This window comes from Carcharhinus amblyrhynchos, unplaced genomic scaffold (assembly GCF_965287045.1).
Source record: "Carcharhinus amblyrhynchos unplaced genomic scaffold, sCarAmb.v2.hapA scaffold_489, whole genome shotgun sequence".
NCBI lineage: Eukaryota > Metazoa > Chordata > Chondrichthyes > Carcharhiniformes > Carcharhinidae > Carcharhinus > Carcharhinus amblyrhynchos.
The window spans coordinates 1094-18633 of NW_027650229.1; the positions used below are offsets into that span (position 1 = coordinate 1094).

General features: G+C 51.5%; 1 protein-coding gene across 1 annotated transcript; it reads right to left on the minus strand.

Annotated features, from left to right (window-relative positions):
- Positions 1 to 788: 788 nt before the first annotated feature.
- On the minus strand, positions 789 to 17433 carry LOC145339476 (paladin-like; the record flags this gene model as incomplete). Its single annotated transcript, XM_080183944.1, has 7 exons — positions 17389 to 17433; positions 13993 to 14187; positions 10526 to 10628; positions 6483 to 6662; positions 5496 to 5660; positions 2788 to 2948; positions 789 to 864 (listed from the first exon to the last, which is right to left on the minus strand). Coding segments are annotated over exons 2-7 (867 nt in total), but the record flags the coding sequence as incomplete, so codon positions are not given.
- Between the last annotated feature and the right edge of the window lie 107 nt (positions 17434 to 17540).

Genomic DNA, 17540 nt, shown 5'->3' on the forward strand with positions numbered 1-17540 from the left:
TTGGGAATACGTTTTGCCTTAGGGATGTTACAGTCTTTGCCTGTTTAATAATGATTTTTTTGTCTCCACAGGCATTTAAGTCCAGCAAGGGGCATGCATGCGGCAGGTTGTAGTGGGCTGCTCTTGGACGTTGCTTCGGGAGTTGCCTATTGCTTCATGTCGTTGGTGTGCTTAAACTGGACCATCTCAAGGGCAACATGACAGCTCAGAGACTATCTCTGTTGCTGTGCGGACACATGGATTTGGGCCTGTGTCTGTGGGAGTTTGCACGTTCTCCCCGTGGTTGCGTGGGTTTCCTCCGGGTGCTCCGGTTCCTCCCACATCCCCCAAAGATGTGCTTTTAGGCTGATTGATTGGGTACTAAATTGTCCCTAAATTGGACCTCCCTGATCCTCGCACGTTAGGTGTAGACTAAAATCATGAATAGGTCACTGAGACAGTGGGACGGCGGCGCGGGCTCGTTGGGCCAAAGGGCCTGTTTCCCGTGCTGTGTTGTTCTTTGTTCTAGCTCCACCCGCAAGTTCCCCTCCAACTCACTCACCATCCTGACCTGAAAATATATCGGCCGTTCCTTCACTGTCACTGGGTCAAAAAAAAAAATCTCCTTCCCTAACAGCACTGTGGGTGTACCTACACCCCAGGGACTGCAGCAATTCAAGAAGGCAGCTCACCACCACCTTCTCAGGGGGCAACTAGGGACGGGGCAATAACTGCTGGCACAGTCAGCGACACGCACGTCTCAAAAACGAACGAATAAGGAATAAGAAAATGTCCAAGTGTGTACTTACCCTGAGAGTATTAACAAAAGCGTCTATCTGCGACTGTAGCGGTAACCTATCGACGGACAGCGGTAACCGGTGATATCTGAAAGAACGGACATCAAACAGGACATTGTCACAGAGAGGAACAAGCAGACACAGCCTCCTCCTGGGCAGTTCTGAGGCTATACTCATTGGAATTCAGAAGGAGGAGGGGAGATCTTATAGGAACGTTCAAGGTTATGAAGGAAATAGGATAGAGACAGGGCTGGTGGGTGAAACTAGAACCAGGGGGGCATAGCCTCAAAATAAGGGGGAGCAGATTTAGGACTGAGTTGAGGAGGAACTTCTTCACCCAAAGGGTTGTGAATCTGTGGAATTCCCTGCCCAGTTGAGGCTCCCTCATTGAATGTTTTATGGAAGGATAGATAATTTTTGAACAGTAAAGGGATTAAGGGTTACGGTGAGTGGATAAGTGGAGGCTGAGTCTATGAAAAGATCAGCCAGGATCTTATTGAATGGCAGGGCAGGCTCGAGGGGCCAGATGGCCCACTCCTACTCCTAGTTCTTATGTTCTTTGTGTTCTTATTAAGAGCGAGGGAGAGAGAGGGAGAGACCCAACTGAGCCAAGCGAACATCTAAGATAGAATACGTTCCCTTCCAGACATTGATGGAACACAGGGCATACAAAATAAACAGCAGGGAAAGGTCCCGCGGTAAACATATCTCTCTCACATAAACATGGAAATGTCGATGGAAACTTCGGTGAGGGAGAGTGCGCTGGGACATCTCGTAGAGGTGCGTCAGACTAAACTACGCTAACTAGGGCCCTCGTTCATGTTTTTTTTCCCACAGGAACATTGTGAAAATGACCCTGACAATTGCCAAATTTTAGCTCGTAATGCATTTTCATTTTGTTTCACCACCCCCCCAGTTACCCCATCTCGTTCTGAGCCGGGACACATGGTTTTACCCAGCTAGCCCAGAGTGAAGGGCCAGTGGCGCTATTTTATCTGTGCGATTTATGACTGAAAGCAAGCGACAGAAGTAAAGCTGCCCATCGCCGTGATCATTTTCAAAACGGCCTCCTGCTCCTGTCTGGTTTCAACTCGGCTCGGTTTCCCACCAAACCTGAGGTCACAGCCTCATTTCCCAGAATCCTTTTGAGGAACCAGAAAATGGCCACCATCAAGCTGATAGAAAGGGTATACGGTGGATACAACTCCTAAAGATTCCTGTGGCCTTTCAGTAGCTTGGCCCCAATTCGTCAGCCATGAGGGTAAACCTGAGCAGAAAGAGGGGGCAGGTGACTAAATTGGGTAGAAGGTGTGGGAGGGGGGCCTGATCCTAGACCCATTCCCCAGTTCAGCCACACTCCCCCTGTTCAGTCACATTCCACACAGTCCCACTCCTGAGCGCAAACTAAATACAAATTTGCGCACTGAGGAACGTGCTAGAATCATAGAATTCCCACAATGCAGAAGGAGGCCATTCAGCCCATCCAGTCTGTACTGACCATCCAGGCCCTATTCCCATAACCCCACATACTGACCCTGCTAATCCCCTGACAAGGGTTAATTTAGCACGGCCAATCAACCTAACCCACATATCTTTGGAATGTGGGAGGAAACTGGAGCACCTGGAGGAAACCCATGCAGATACGGGGAGAATGTGCAGACTCCACACAGCTGAGGCCGGAATCGAACCCGGGTCCCTGGCGCTGTGAGGCAGCAGTGCTAACCACTGTGCCGCCGTGCTTTTGTGTACGTACTTACCCTTGAATAACGGCCTGAGGTCAGCAATCCATTTGACGGGTATCCCACTCTAAGCACCCTCTCAGCGAGGGGGAGAGCACTTCCCAATCAGTTATAGGCCGTGGATTTACTGGCGATGTTGCTCTGAGGAGGAAAACGCCCCAAACCACGCGTGCCAGGGACCCAGGTTCAATTCTGGAGTCTGCACATTCTCCCCGTGTCTGCGTGGGTTTCCATTAACCGTGCGGGTAACCATGGTAACTCACTCTGCTTACCTGCAGGAGGGCTTGGTAAAGAAAGGTCTCCTGTAAACCTCTTCTGTGACTTGGATGTCCTCTTCGCTGCCAATGTGAATGGTCCGAGGTTCATCCTTAAAGTGTTCGATGTCGTTGTAGACATAATTGATATTCTCGTTCAACTGGGCAAAGTTATAAAGCTGTAAATGGAAAGCAAAAAAGGGGAGAGTTTTCATTGCTAACACACGTCAAGGTTGTAACATTCATAGAATCCTTACAGTGCAGAAGGAGGCCATTTGGCCCATCAAGTCCGCACCCACCACAATCCCACCCAGGCCCCTAACCCCGCACATTTTACCCTGCTAACCTCCCATCTCCCTGGACGCTAGGGTCGATTTAAATTGGCCAATCCACCTAACCCGCACGTCATTGGAGTGTGGGAGGAAACTGGGGCGCCCGGAGGAAACCCACGCAGACATGGGGAGAACATGCAGACTCCAGAATTGAACCTGGGTCCCTGGCACTGTGAGGCAGCAGTGCTAACCACCATGCCGCCCCAGTATTCAACAGGTACGACCTTCACTTTTATCAACACTGTGGCTTTGGGTGCAATGGGATGGGTGATCTCTCTGTGGGGGTACAGGCATAAGAACATAAGAAATAGGAGCAGGAGTAGGCCATCCAGCCCTTCGAGCCTGCCCCGCCATTCAATAAGATCATGGCTGATCTGTCGCTGCTCAGTTCCACATTCCCGCCCTCTCCCCATAACCCTTAATCCCCTCTCCTATCAAAAACCCATCAACCCGCGTCTTAAAAATATTTAGCGAGGCAGCCTCCACCACTTCAACGGGCAGAGAATTCCAGAGATTCACCACCCTTTGAGTGAAGAAGTTCCTCCTCAACTCTGTTCTAAACCCGCCCCCCTTTTATCTTGAGGCTGTGCCCCCTAGTCCTACTGTCTTTTCTGAGCGGGAAGAGTCTTTCCACCTCTATCCTATCCATCCCATTCATCATCTTATACGTCTCAATGAGATCTCCTCTCATTCTTCTAAACTCTAACGAGTACAAGCCCAGTTTATTCAGCCTCTCCTCATAGCTCAATCCCTCAACTCCGGAATCAGCCTAGTAAACCTCCTCTGCACTCCCTCCAAGGCCAAAATATCTTTGCACGGGTGCGGCGCCCAAAAATGCACACAGTACTCCAGCTGCGGCCTCACCAATGCCCTATACAGCTGCAGCAAGACCTCCCTACTTTTATATTCAATCCCCCTCGCTATGAAGGCCAGCATCCCATTCGCCTTCCTGACCACCTGCTGCACCTGCAGGCTGGGTTTTTGCGACTCATGCACAAGGACCCCGAGGTCCCTCTGCACCGTCGCCTGCTGCAGTTTTTCGCCCTGTAAGTAATAGTCCTTCCTACCATTATTCCTACCAAAGTGGACCACCTCGCACTTGCCAACATTAAATTCCATTTGCCATTTCCTGGCCCATTCGCCCAGCCTATCTAGATCCTTCTGCAGACTCTCCACACCCTCCGCACAATTTGCCGTTCCCCAATCTTGGTGTCATCAGCAAATTTCGACACCCTACACTCGGTTCCCTCCTCCAGATCATCTATATAAATGGTAAATAGCTGAGGCCCCAGCACCGACCCCTGGGGCACTCCACTAGTCACCAACCGCCAATCCCGAATAGCACCCATTGACCCCCACTCTCTGCCTCCTATTTGACAACCAATCCTCTATCCACGCTAACACCCTACGCCCAACTCCATGTCCCCTGACCTTCTGCAATAACCTCTTGTGAGGTACCTTGTCAAACGCCTTCTGAAAATCCAGAAAGACCACATCCACTGGCTCTCCTCTATCCACCGCCCTAGACACATCCTCATAGAACTCCAGTAAATTTGTCAGACACGACTTCCCTTCAATGAAACCGTGCTGCGTCTGCTCTATCAAGCAATTCCCCTCAAGATGCCTCGCAATTTCCCTCCTATAATGACGGATTCTAACATTTTACCTACAACAGACGTTAAACTAACCGGCGTATAACAGGCACCGACTGTGAAGCCAGAAAGAAGCCCGTGCGCCAGTTACTGGGTTGAGCGAGCTGTTCTCTGAAGCCACTGGGCTGGACGACTGACGTCAGTGTTACCTGACTCAGAGACATCAGCCGGAAGTCTACCACCTCTCCCCGCCACAGAATCGGAGCAGGCGAGGGTCTGGCATTGGATTCAGAGGTACAATAGCGGCATTTAAGGGAATACATGAACAGGATGGGAATGGAAGGATAAGGATTCTGTAAGTGCATACAGTTTTAGTTTAGGCAGGCATCATGATTCAGGCCTAGAGGGGCTGGAAGGGCCTGTTCCTATGCTGTAATGTTCTTTGTTCGAATGGAAAAATCTCTTGGCCTCAGGCGAGAATTTCCAGTCTGGTAACTGAACCTGGGGCTCTGCCGTTACGAGGCAGCAGTGCTAACCACTGTTCCATAAATGTTCCATCCCAGGCAGCGTCCAGGTGACCTCCTCTGCACCCCCTCCAGCGCAATCACATCCTTCCTACAATGTGGAGGCCAGAACTGCGCACAGTTCTCCAGCTGTGGCCTCAGAGTTCTACACAGCTCCAACATGACTTCCCAGGCTTTGTGATCTGTGCCTCGATTAATAAAGGCAAGTGTCCCTCATGCCGTTTTCACCACCTTACTAACGTGTCCTTCTGCCTTCGGGGAATGTTGTCCAAGTTTACCTCCGTCCTGATGGCCAGCTCCAGATTTTCCACTCTCACATTGCTCCCCAAGTCATGGAGGTTTTCACGAAGGTTTTCTTTGCATCGGGGGGTGTAGGGGATATAGTCTTCACCCACACGCAAGAAAACCACCGGCTCCTCGCGGACACAGTAAAACAGAATCTCCTGAAAGGACAGAAGGGTGGTCATTAAATGAAAGACTTGCATTTATATAGCACCCCTCGCGATTACAGGACTTTGTATCCAATGCTGTGCCTCTGAGGCACCGTCGCTGTTGCAATGCAGGAAATGTGGCTGTCAATTTGCACACAGGAAACTCCCACATGGGTGGCACTGCTGCTTCACAGCGCCAGGGAACCGGGTTCAATTCCAGCCTTGGGTCACTGTCTGTCTGGAGTTTGCATGTTCTCCCCGTGTCTGCGTGGGTTTCCTTCAGGTGCTCCAGTTTCCTCCCACAATCCAAAGATGTGCAGGTTAGATGGATTGGCCATATTAAATTGCCCCTTAGTGCCCAAAGATGTGCAGGTTAGGTAGATTGGCCATATTAAATTGCCCCTTAGTGTCCAAAGATGTGCAGGTTAGATGGATTGGCCATGCTAAATTGCCCCTTAGTGTCCAAAGATGTGTAGGTTAGGTGGATTGGCCAAGCTAAATTGCCCCTTAGTGTCCAAAGATGTGCAGGTTAGATGGATTGGCCATGCTAAATTGCCCCTTAGTGTCCAAAGATGTGCAGGTTAGATGGATTGGCCATTCAGGGGCAATTTAGCATGACCATCCCACCTAACCTGCACATCTTTCAGACTGTGGGAGGAAACTGGGGCACCCGGAGGAAACCCACACAGACACGGGGAGAACATGCACACAGACAGTGACCCGAGGCTGGGAACTGAGCCCGGGTCCCTGGCGCTGTGAGGCAGCAGTGCTAACCCACTGTGCCACCCCATGCCACAACAGTCTAAAGACAACGGAACTAAGGTGGACACTGACCTCATAACCTTCTTGCTGCAGGACCTGGAGAAGTTGCTTGAATCCGTTAAGACTGGCCTGTCCCATTCCGAACACTGGGTAGTTTCCTTTGGCCTGCCTGAAGTTGGGGACCCCGTGGCTGCCGCTAGTGTTCAAGACATCGATCTTGCTGTAGATGTCACAGACCATGAAGTATTTCCCCTGCAACACAGCAGAAAGGTTCAACCCCAGGAGCATCCAAAAACACACCAGGCAGGATCCCATTCCAACCCTCCAAATAACCGCTCCACACAGTTTAGACCATGGGCCGAGTCTCTTTAACTTTAACACTGGAGTGATCGAATCCCGGGACAGGATTTTTGGTCCCGCCTGCCCCAGGATCGGAAGTTCCCAACCAAGGTCAACGGATCTTTGGTTTGTCTGTCGAACTCTCCGCAACGATTCCCACAGCAAGCGGGACCTGAGGATTCGGGAACCAGTTTCCACAGTTCGACCAAGGACAACAAGTTGCATTTACTTGGCGTCTATAATAGGGCATTGCCACTGGAGGTGAAATCCAGAGATCCAGGGTTCGAATCCCACCATGGCAGATGGTGAAATTTGAATTAGTAGACAATCAGGTATTAAAAGTTTAAAGGGCAGCACGGTGGCACAGTGGTTAGCACTGCTGCCCCACAGTGCCAGGGACCCGGGTTCGATTCCCGGCTTGGGTCACTGTCTGTCTGGAGTTTACACATTCTCCCCATGTCTGTGTGGGTTTCCTCCAGGTGCTCCAGTTTCCTCCCACAGTCCAAAGATGTGTGGGTTAGGTGGATTGGCCATTGCTAAATTGCCCCTTAGTGTCGGGAGGGCTAGCTAGGGTAAATGCATGGGGTCATGGGGATGGGATTGTGGTCAGTGCAGACTCGATGGGCTGAATGGCCTCCTTATGCACTGTAGGGAATCTATGATTGTCCCCATCTCTACCTGAAATGGGTGACATTGGATCAGTGACCCCCGAGCTCTGGGTTCTCCCACAAGAAGAAAATTGATTAAAATCTCGAGATGCCCGAGCTGGAACAGAGACTGGGGCGTCACAGGGACTGGGGGACAAAGATAGGGAGGGAGAGGAAACTGAGGGAGTTCACAGCAACAATCAGAATGTTAATATTGTGAAATTGCTGGGCTGCAGGTAAGGGTGAAATCCTTACAAGATCCCTAACTAAAAATATTGTTAATCCCAAGAAGGGGAGGGGGGAGAGAGGGGAGTGGGGGGGGAGAGAGAGAGAGGGGGAGAGAGAAAGGGAGAAAGAGAGGGGCGAGGAAGGAGGGAAAGGAGGGGAGTGAGAGGCGGAGAGAGGGGGGGGAAGTGAGGGGAGGGAGGGGGGAGATAGAGAGGGGGGGAGAGAGAGAGAGAGAGAGAGAGAGAGAAAGGGGGAAAGAGAGGGGCGAGGAAGGAGGGAAGGGAGGGGGAAGGGAGGGGAGCGAGAGGCGGAGCGGGGGGAAGTGAGGGAGGCGGGAGAGGTGGAGAGAGAGGGATAGAGAGAGGTGGAGAGAGGGATAGAGAGAGGTGGAGAGAGGGATAGAGAGAGGTGGAGAGAGGGATAGAGAGAGGTGGAGAGAGGGATAGAGAGAGGTGGAGAGAGGGATAGAGAGAGGTGGAGAGAGGGATAGAGAGAGGTGGAGGGAGAGATGGAGGAGGGGGAGAGATGGAGGAGGGGGAGAGATGGAGGAGGGGGAGAGATGGAGGAGGGGGAGAGATGGAGGAGGGGGAGAGATGGAGGAGGGGGAGAGATGGAGGAGGGGGAGAGATGGAGGAGGGGGAGAGATGGAGGAGGGGGAGGGGGAGGGGGAGAGAGGGGAGGTGAGGGGAGGAGAGAGGGGAGGTGAGGGGAGGAGAGAGAGAGAGAGAGAGAAGAGAAGGAGAGAGGGGACAGAGGGGAAAGAGGGAGAAAGGACAGGGAAAGAGAGGAAGAGGAGGAAAGGAAGGAAGAAAATCAGCATCAAGTGATGAGATCAAAGCCTCTGTTCTGGGTCAAACTCCATTGGACAGAGTGTGGAAGGAGACTCTCTGAACAGTGTGCATGACCCAACCATTAACCGGCAGCCAAAACCCAGACCCAAAATATCCACCTTAATCTCGCAGGAGAACATGGTCTCTGAAACTAAATACAGATGGCGGCGAGCGTCAGCTCATCCAAATTCACCCAGACTGTCACAACCAGTGGCTTTTAACATCACCCTGGGAATACTGGATACTGGGATTATTGGATACTGGGATTAGTGTGTGAGTAAATTGCCCTGCAGACAAAGAAAGGGTTCTCGCTATCACTCCGAAAATGATCTCCCTGGTCCCGGTGACTGGATTGGTGGTCTATGGTGTTCTATAAACTCTCTCACAGTCATCTCCCAGTCACTGCCCAGTGCTGTCCAAGCTATGGAACATTCTGGAATAGAGGCCAGGACGTTGGCACCTGCTAAACAAATGGACAGAATCTTAGAATGAGATTTATTAAGGAGTGAAATTAGGAAGGTTCTTTCTTTCACTCAGAGAGGTGGGATTCTCTCTCTCTCTCGAGGATGGTGAGGGTACGGGTCGAGTGGGAGCAGTCGGGTAATACCTCCTGCAGCATGTTTGCCCGTCTTGGCGGTCGCTGGCACTGACACACAGCGAGGGCAGTGAGCCAGTGCAGAGCGGGAACAGTGAGATAATGGGGGCACAGCTGTCCGCCTCCATCACTGCCAAGTGACTCAGTGACAGCGCAGGTAAACACTCAACTTAAAGTCCACCCTTAAAGGGGCTGAGAGCACAAAAGGAAACAAAACGCACAGAAGAGAGTGTTCACAAACGGTGAAAATCCCTCCCAATGTTACAACCGCAGGCAGTGGTGAGATGGAGGGCCTTGTTACTGAAATTCTCACTCACCTCGTTCAGGAAAGCGCTGTCCCTTTAAATAGCATCGGCTCACAAGTCACCCAGCAGTCGGCATTACTCACACTCACACTCACACTCACACTCACACTCACACTCACACTCACACTCACACTCACACTCACACTCACACTCACACTCACACTCACACTCACACTCACACTCACACTCACACTCACACTCACACATGCACACCCACACTTACACACTCACGTACACACTCACACACAGACACACATATACACACACACTCATACACACTTACACACACACACATTCACATGCACACATACTCACACATACGTACACACTCATACACACACACACACACACACACACACACACTCACGTACACACATACTCACACACACTCACGTACACACATACTCACACACACTCATGTACACACTGACACACACACACACGCACACTTACACACACGCGCACACACACACTTACACACTCACGTACACACTCTCACACACAGACACACACATACACACACACTCATACACACTTACACACACACACACATTCACATGCACACATACTCACACATATGTACACACTCATACACACACACACACTCACACACACACACTCACACAGGGTTGATGGCGCTGTACAATATACTGGAATGTTCTTTGACAGGACGAGCAGGGAGGAACTATTATTTTTGGCAAAGTGGGTTAGTGCAGAGATTACAATGACTAACTCGAGGGGAAATGCAGAGCAGTTTTTAATCCCCCTCCCTCACTGAGGGTTGATAAGGTTTGGAATATATTACTGAAAAACACGGAATCAGATTCCACTGGAAGTTTCAAAATGGACAAGGCCACTCAGCCCCTCCAGCCTGTTCCGTCATTCACGGTTGATCTGGACATGAATTGGAAGAGGATGAGGAGGGTGGGGGAAGATGTGGCATGAGGAGAATTGGAGTCTAACTCGTGAAGGGGCCAGCACAACCGTGAGGGGCCAAATGGCCTCCACCTGTGCAGCAAGATTCAATGATGCTTAGCTGATGTCACCCGGTTGATCACCCATCGACTGATCCTGGGATCTCGTCCATACCGCTTCACCCCAGATGGTCACCACATCTTCAGATTCCCCTCTGCTCCACATTGCCCTCGCTTCACTCAAGCTCCCACCTTACCTGAACGAGATAGTGTTCCGGCAATTTATCCGAAATTCTACCAATTGTATAATTGGCTTTTAGCAAATCGTCGTGAATCTGAAACTCTTCTTTGCAATTATACCTGAAACGAACAGATAAGAATTCTTAAACTCTTCACTAACCTTCCACTCACCACCCAACACCATCAAACACCCGTTTCTCTGACCTCTTGGATCTAAATTTAGTGTCGCCCCTCATTCACATCTTCAATCTCAGTCCAAGAGTCTTCACGATGGTGATTTAGTTCAGTCCTGTTTCCCCTCATTAAATCACAAGTGAAGAATCTTCATCTCTCTTCCCACATCTTACATCCCGTGGGAGCTACTTTTATTTAATTCATTCCTGGGTCATGGGCATCGCTGGTTGGACCAGCATTTATTGCCCATCCCTAGTTGCCCTTGGAGGGCAGTTGAGAGTCAACCACATTGCTGTGTCTCTGGAGTCACATGTAGACCAGACCGGGTAAGGACGGCAGATTTCCTTCCCTAAAGGAACCAGGTGGGTTTTTCCGGCAATGGTTTCATCGTCAGCAATAGATTTTTAATCCCGGGCATTTTTTATTGAATTCAAATTCCATCGGCTGCCGTGGTGGGATTCGAATCCAGGTCCTCACAAATCAGCTGAGTTTCTGGATTAATAGTCTAGCAATAATACCACAAGGCCATCGCCTCTCCTGCGATGGTTATCAATAGGATTAAACACAGCAAGAGAGGAACTCTCTCGGAGTGGGGTAGGGTGGAGTTCGGGGAGGGGCGCAGGGGAATGAGTGGAGTAGAGAGGTATGGGGAGTGGAGGGTGAAGGGGAGTGGGGAGGGATTGATGATGAGGGCTTGTGTGTGGAGGGATAGTTTTGTGAGGAATGTGGAGGGACAGCGTGGAGGTGGAAGGGCAGCGACGGGGAGGTGGAGGGGGGAGGGACGGGGAGGTGGAGGGGGGAGGGACGGGGAGGTGGAGGGGGGAGGGACGGGGAGGTGGAGGGGGGAGGGACGGGGAGGTGGAGGGGGGAGGGACGGGGAGGTGGAGGGGGGAGGGACGGGGAGGTGGAGGGGGAGGGACGGGGAGGTGGAGGGGGGAGGGACGGGGAGGTGGAGGGGGAGGGACGGGGAGGTGGAGGGGGGAGGGACGGGGAGGTGGAGGGGGGAGGGACGGGAGGTGGAGGGGGGAGGGACGGGGAGGTGGAGGGGGGAGGGACGGGGAGGTGGAGGGGGGAGGGACGGGGAGGTGGAGGGGGGAGGGACGGGGAGGTGGAGGGGGAGGGACGGGGAGGTGGAGGGGGGAGGGACGGGGAGGTGGAGGGGGGAGGGACGGGGAGGTGGAGGGGGGAGGGACGGGGAGGTGGAGGGGGGAGGGACGGGGAGGTGGAGGGGGAGGGACGGGGAGGTGGAGGGGGGAGGGACGGGGAGGTGGAGGGGGAGGGACGGGGAGGTGGAGGGGGGAGGGACGGGGAGGTGGAGGGGGGAGGGACGGGGAGCGACGGGGTGGAGGGGGCGGGAGAGGGAGAGATTGAAACCTCCAGCCTCCGGTGCCTGTGCGGGTACACTGAGGGAGAATTTGGCACGGCCAATGCACCCTAACCAGCACGGACTGTGGGAGGAGACTGGAGCACCTGGAGGAAACCCACGCAGACACGGGGGGAACGTGTAGACTCCACACAGACAAGTGACCCGAGCCGGGAATCGAACCTGGGTCCCTGGCGCCGTGAGGCAGCGGTTCTAACCCACTGTGCTATGGTCTCGTGTTGAAAATGAATGGCGGGGCAGACTCAGAGAGCTGATAGGCCTCCTCCTGTTTCTATGTTTCTACGCAAAGGTCCGTTCACCTCGGGTAAAATTTTCCGACCTTGGGGGCGTGTGCAGCTGGGGGATCCTGCCTACGCTTACCGGAAGGGTTAGCACAAGGGTTTAACCACCACCAGAAGGGTCTAATGCTGCAAACAGCTGCTTTGGGTTTTGGCAAGATGCCATTGTAAAAAAAAATGATTTGCACCCACTCACCACACTCCATCTCACAGGCCTGCGTATCCAATTAAACCAAACTGGATTACTGATCATTAGAAAGTGACATTGTAATGCTCTCAGCAAAACTCATTGCCAGAAATAAACTTGATGTCTTCCCTGGCTGACCCAATGTGTCTGTCAACACTCTACTGACCCTAGCACTGTGCAAGAGAAACCACAATCTCCATGATTATAGGATAAGGCCATTGGGCCCATCGGAATCTTCCCTGCTGTCTTGCACAAGAGCTGAGAGGACAAAGAACAACACAGCCCGGGAAACAGGCCCTTCGGCCCAACGAGCCCACGCCACCATTTTAACAATGTGAGTTCCCTCTTCCACCCATGACCCATGTCTACGCTTATGGCACTCCACATTGGAAACCAGATTGAGGGGAGACTAATTTAGGGACAATTTGTTACACCAATCAGCCCAAGAGCACATCTGTGGGGTGTGGGAGGAAACCAGAGCACCCGGAGGAAACCCACACAAGCACGGGGAGAATGCGCAAACTCCCGCAGACACCGGCCCAAATCCATGTATCCGCACAGCAAACAGTGATAGTCACTGAGCTGAGAGGGTTGGTTTATGAGGAAAGACTGAGTAGACTGGGGCTATATTCATTGGAATTTAGAAGGATGAGGGGGGAGATCTTATAGAAACATGAGATTTTGAAGGGAATCGATAAGATAGAAGCAGGGAAGTTGTTTCCACTGGCGGGTGAAACCAGAACTAGGGAGAACATAGCCACAAAATAAGGGGGAGCAGATTTAGGACTGAGTTGAGGAGGAACTTCTTCATCCAAAGGGTTGTGAATCTGTGGAATTCCCTGCCCAGTTGAGGCTCCCTCATTGAATGTTTTTAAGGCAAGGATAGATACATTTTTGAACAGTAAAGGAATTAAGGGTTATGGTGAGTGGGTCCACAAAAAGATCAGCCATGATCTTATTGAATGGCGGGGCAGGCTCGAGGGGCTGAATGGCCTACTCCTGCTCCTCGTTCTTATGGGATTTCCAGGATTTGCCTGGAGTTTCCAGGAATTGAAGATCAAACTGCAAGATCCTGCTGTGGTAGTCCCACCTCCCCCCTCCACACCCCCCGTCTCAAGAGATAAACCACCAGGAAACAGATAGTTTTGGTTGTGTGGGGGGGGTAGGGGGGGGGGATTATTTTCTTCTCCTCATCTGTCGAGGGAGGGGTTTCGGTTTTAAAACTCTGGCCCGAGTTTTCAGATTTCTCCACGGCTCTACCCACTCCCCCTCTCCTCCCCACAACACCCTCCCCACTATAGAAACGTAGCAGATCCAACAGGCTCTAATGACGGAAAGGGCTAGCAGGGATTAGTTGGGGGGAGGGCCGAGTGGCCTTGTTGTGTGCTGTGGTATCTGAGGTACTGTGGGGGGGGAGGACGTGCTGGGCCTTCCCTGCCCGGCCTAGTCAGAGGCACTCACGTGATCAGCACGGGGGCCACCTTGTTGGTGATGATGGACTTGGCCTTGTTGTGGATGCTGAGGTTCTGGAAGGAGTTGACGCTGATCGAGCGGCGGCTGTCCGTCGTCCCGTTGCTCTGCTCGTTGTCGCTGGCCGGCCCGAGGGACACCGTCTGCTGCGCGGCGCTGGCCGTCGTCCCCATAATCCACACACAGCTTTGAAAGGAGAGAGAGGGGAAGAAAGGTCATAAGGAGCTGCCTATCCAGGATGGCACAATAACCAGTGACGGTTGCCTCCCGAGTTCGGGTCATTCACCGTCTGCAAGCTCTCACCGTGTAGGTTTTTTTGAAGTTTATTTATTGGTCACAAGTGGGCTGACATTAACACTGCAATGAAGTTACTGTGAAAATCCCCTACACTCTGGCGCCTGTTCGGGTACACTGAGGGAGAATTTAGCCCGGCCAATGCACCCTAACCACTCTTTCGGACTGTGGGAGGAAACCGGAGCACCTGGAGGAAACCCGCGCAGACACGGGGAGAATGTGCAGACAGTGACCCAAGCTGGGAATCGAACCCGGGTCCTTGGCGCAGTGAGGCAGCAGTGCTACCCACAGTGCCACCGTGCCGTCCCCAGGATTTGTCCCCGTTGCGTTAACCTGCTGAAGTTGCTTTGACGGAAACAGAATGTCCAGGACGCTGGCCGCCCCGTAGCTGGTTAGACTGGGGCCTGAAGTGGACCCCCCACCCCAATGACCCGAAACCTTAGTTCAGTTTCTCTTTCCGCCGATGCCCCAGACCTGCTGAGTCCTGGGTCTCCAGCAGCCGCAGGGTTTTTGCTGCCGGTAAATGGAAGTCCTGAGGCACGGGATAGAGATCCCACTGCACTGTTTCACACAGGAACAGGGCTCCCCATCAACACTTAACCCTCATACACCACCAAAAACAGCCAATTCTTGGCCATAATCTCGTTGTTGTTTGTGGGAGCTTGCTGTGCACCAATTGGCTGCCGTCTTTCCTACATTACGTAGACACGGAGTAAATAGGAGAAGGCCATTCAGCCCCTCGAGCCTGCTCCGCCGTTCAACATAATCATGGCTGACCCTCTATCTTAAAGCCATAGTCCCCAAACCTCTTGGCCCCTTCAGAGGCGGGATTTTACAGCTTCGCTCCAGCGAGACTGGAACTCCCGCCCGAGGACAACAGATATTTCCACTGTCCGCCCCCTCGCCCGCTCTGGTGTAGAAATCTATCTCGTTTTTCCTTAAATATATTCAGGGCCTCCATAACCCCCTGGGGTAGAGAATTCCGCAGGTTCACCACTCTCTGAGTGAAGATGTTTGTAGAGTTATAGAGATATACAGCACGGGAATAGGCCCTTCGGCCTAGCTCATCCTTGCCAACCAGGTTTCCTAAGCTGGACCATTTGCCCAGGTTTGGCCCATATCCCTCCAAACCTTTCCCATCCATGTATCTGTCTAAATGTCTATTAAAGGTAACTGTACCCGCCTCTTCCACCTCCTCTGGCAGGTCCATTCCACACATGCACCACCCTCTGTGTGGAAAAGATGTGTGTGCCCCTCAGGTCCCTTTCAAACCTTTCCCCTCTCACCTTTAACCCATGCCCTCTAGATTTGGACTTCCCAACCCTGGGGAAAAGATCTCGGGGCTATCTATGCCCCTCATGATTTTATCCCCCCAGCCAAAGGGAATCACTCCCCCTCCATCCAGGCTGTCCACCCACGACAGAACGTTACACCTTTCAACCAGATTCCCCTCTGGTTCTTCGGAATTCCAGAGCCCGACCAACCCAATCCCTCCTTGTACAACAATCCCAGAAATCAGTCTGGTGAACCTTTGCAGATTCCCTCTCTGGCAAGGAGTGGCGACCCCTCAAAAGGGCTTCTCTGTCGCCTTGGGAAGTCCTGGGGTCATGAAAGGCGCTACATAAATGCAAGTCTGTCTATTTCTCACTTCGCAAAGGTGGATTCCTCACCAGCACTATGGTTAGGAAAGCCCCACCATCGCCTCTACCTTCTCAGGAGACTAAGGAAATTTGGCATGTCCGCTATGACCCTCACCAACTTTTACAGATGCACCAGAGAAAGCATTCTTTCTGGTTGTATCACAGCTTGGTCTGGGCTCCTGCTCTGCCCAAGACTGTAAGGAACTACAAAAGCCCAGTCCATCACACAAACCAGCCTCCCATCCACTGACTCCGTCTACACTTCCCACTGCCTCGAAAAAGCATCATCAAGGACCCCACGCACCCCGAACATACGGGCAAGGATTTTACGATCTCGTTAGGACGATGCGCATAAATTCCTGCCCAAAGGATCGGAGAATTCCGTTCTGCAAGTAATTCCGGGGCAGCGTGGTGTTAAAATTCCAGCCACGTTCTTCCACTTTCTTCCGTCGGGGAAACAGTGCAAAAGTCTGAGCTCACGCACAAATCGACTCAAGAACAGCTTCTTCCCTGCTGCTGTCAGACTTTTGAATAGATTTACTTCACGTTAAGTTGATCTTTCTCTACACCCTAGCTATGACTGTAACACTACATTCTGTACTCTCTTGTTTCTTTCTCTATGAACGGTATGCTTTGTCCATATAGCGCACAAGGAACAATACTTTTCACCAGTACATGTGACAATAATAAATCAAATCAAATATTACGTTGATCTTTCTCTATACCCTAGCTATGGCTGTGACACTATATTCTGCACCCTCTCCTTTCCTTCTCCCTTATGTACTCTATGAATGGTATGCTTTGTCGGGAAAGTACACAAGAAACAATACTTCTCAGTGTGTGCTAATACATGTGACAATAATAAATCAAATCAAATATTAAGTTGATCTTTCTCTACACCCTAGCTATGACAGTAACACTACATTCTGCACCATCTGCTTTCCTTCTCCTCTATGTACTCTATGAATGGTATGCTTTGTCGGGAAAGTACACAAGAAACAATACTTCTCACTGTGTGCTAATACATGTGACAATAATAAAGCAAATCAAATATTAAGTTGATCTTTCTCTACACCCTAGCTGTGACTGTAACCCTACATCCTGCACTCTGTCTGTTCCTTCTCCCCCATGTACTCTATGAATGGTATGCTTTGTCTGTATAACATGCAAGAAACAATACTTTTCACTAATACAATAATAAGTCAAACCAAATCAAAAAGTATAAAGAACAGTGCGTGGGTGCACTCTGCCCCCACCCCCCCTTCACTGCTGAATAAGCAGTTGGCACTCACTGTCTGAATGATTGTATAAAAACTTGCCTGTTTGGGTGTCACAGAGTAATGTACTGATCCTGATCAGGGAACAGGAGAAAGCGGCGTGCCTTTCCAAAAGAAGTGGCTGTTTGTGCACAGAAGCCGACAGGAAATACATTGGAAACAGATTTCTTTTTTACCTTTAATGTAACGCAGCCTTCCCATAAAATTCCAAGGCAAACCCTCACAGTGGACGTAGTAACACTGTTTGAAAACTGCAGCCACTAACCTCAGCGCTGCCCGACTCCCCCCCCCCCGGACAAAGCCCAGCCCTTTTGTCAATCCGGAGTGG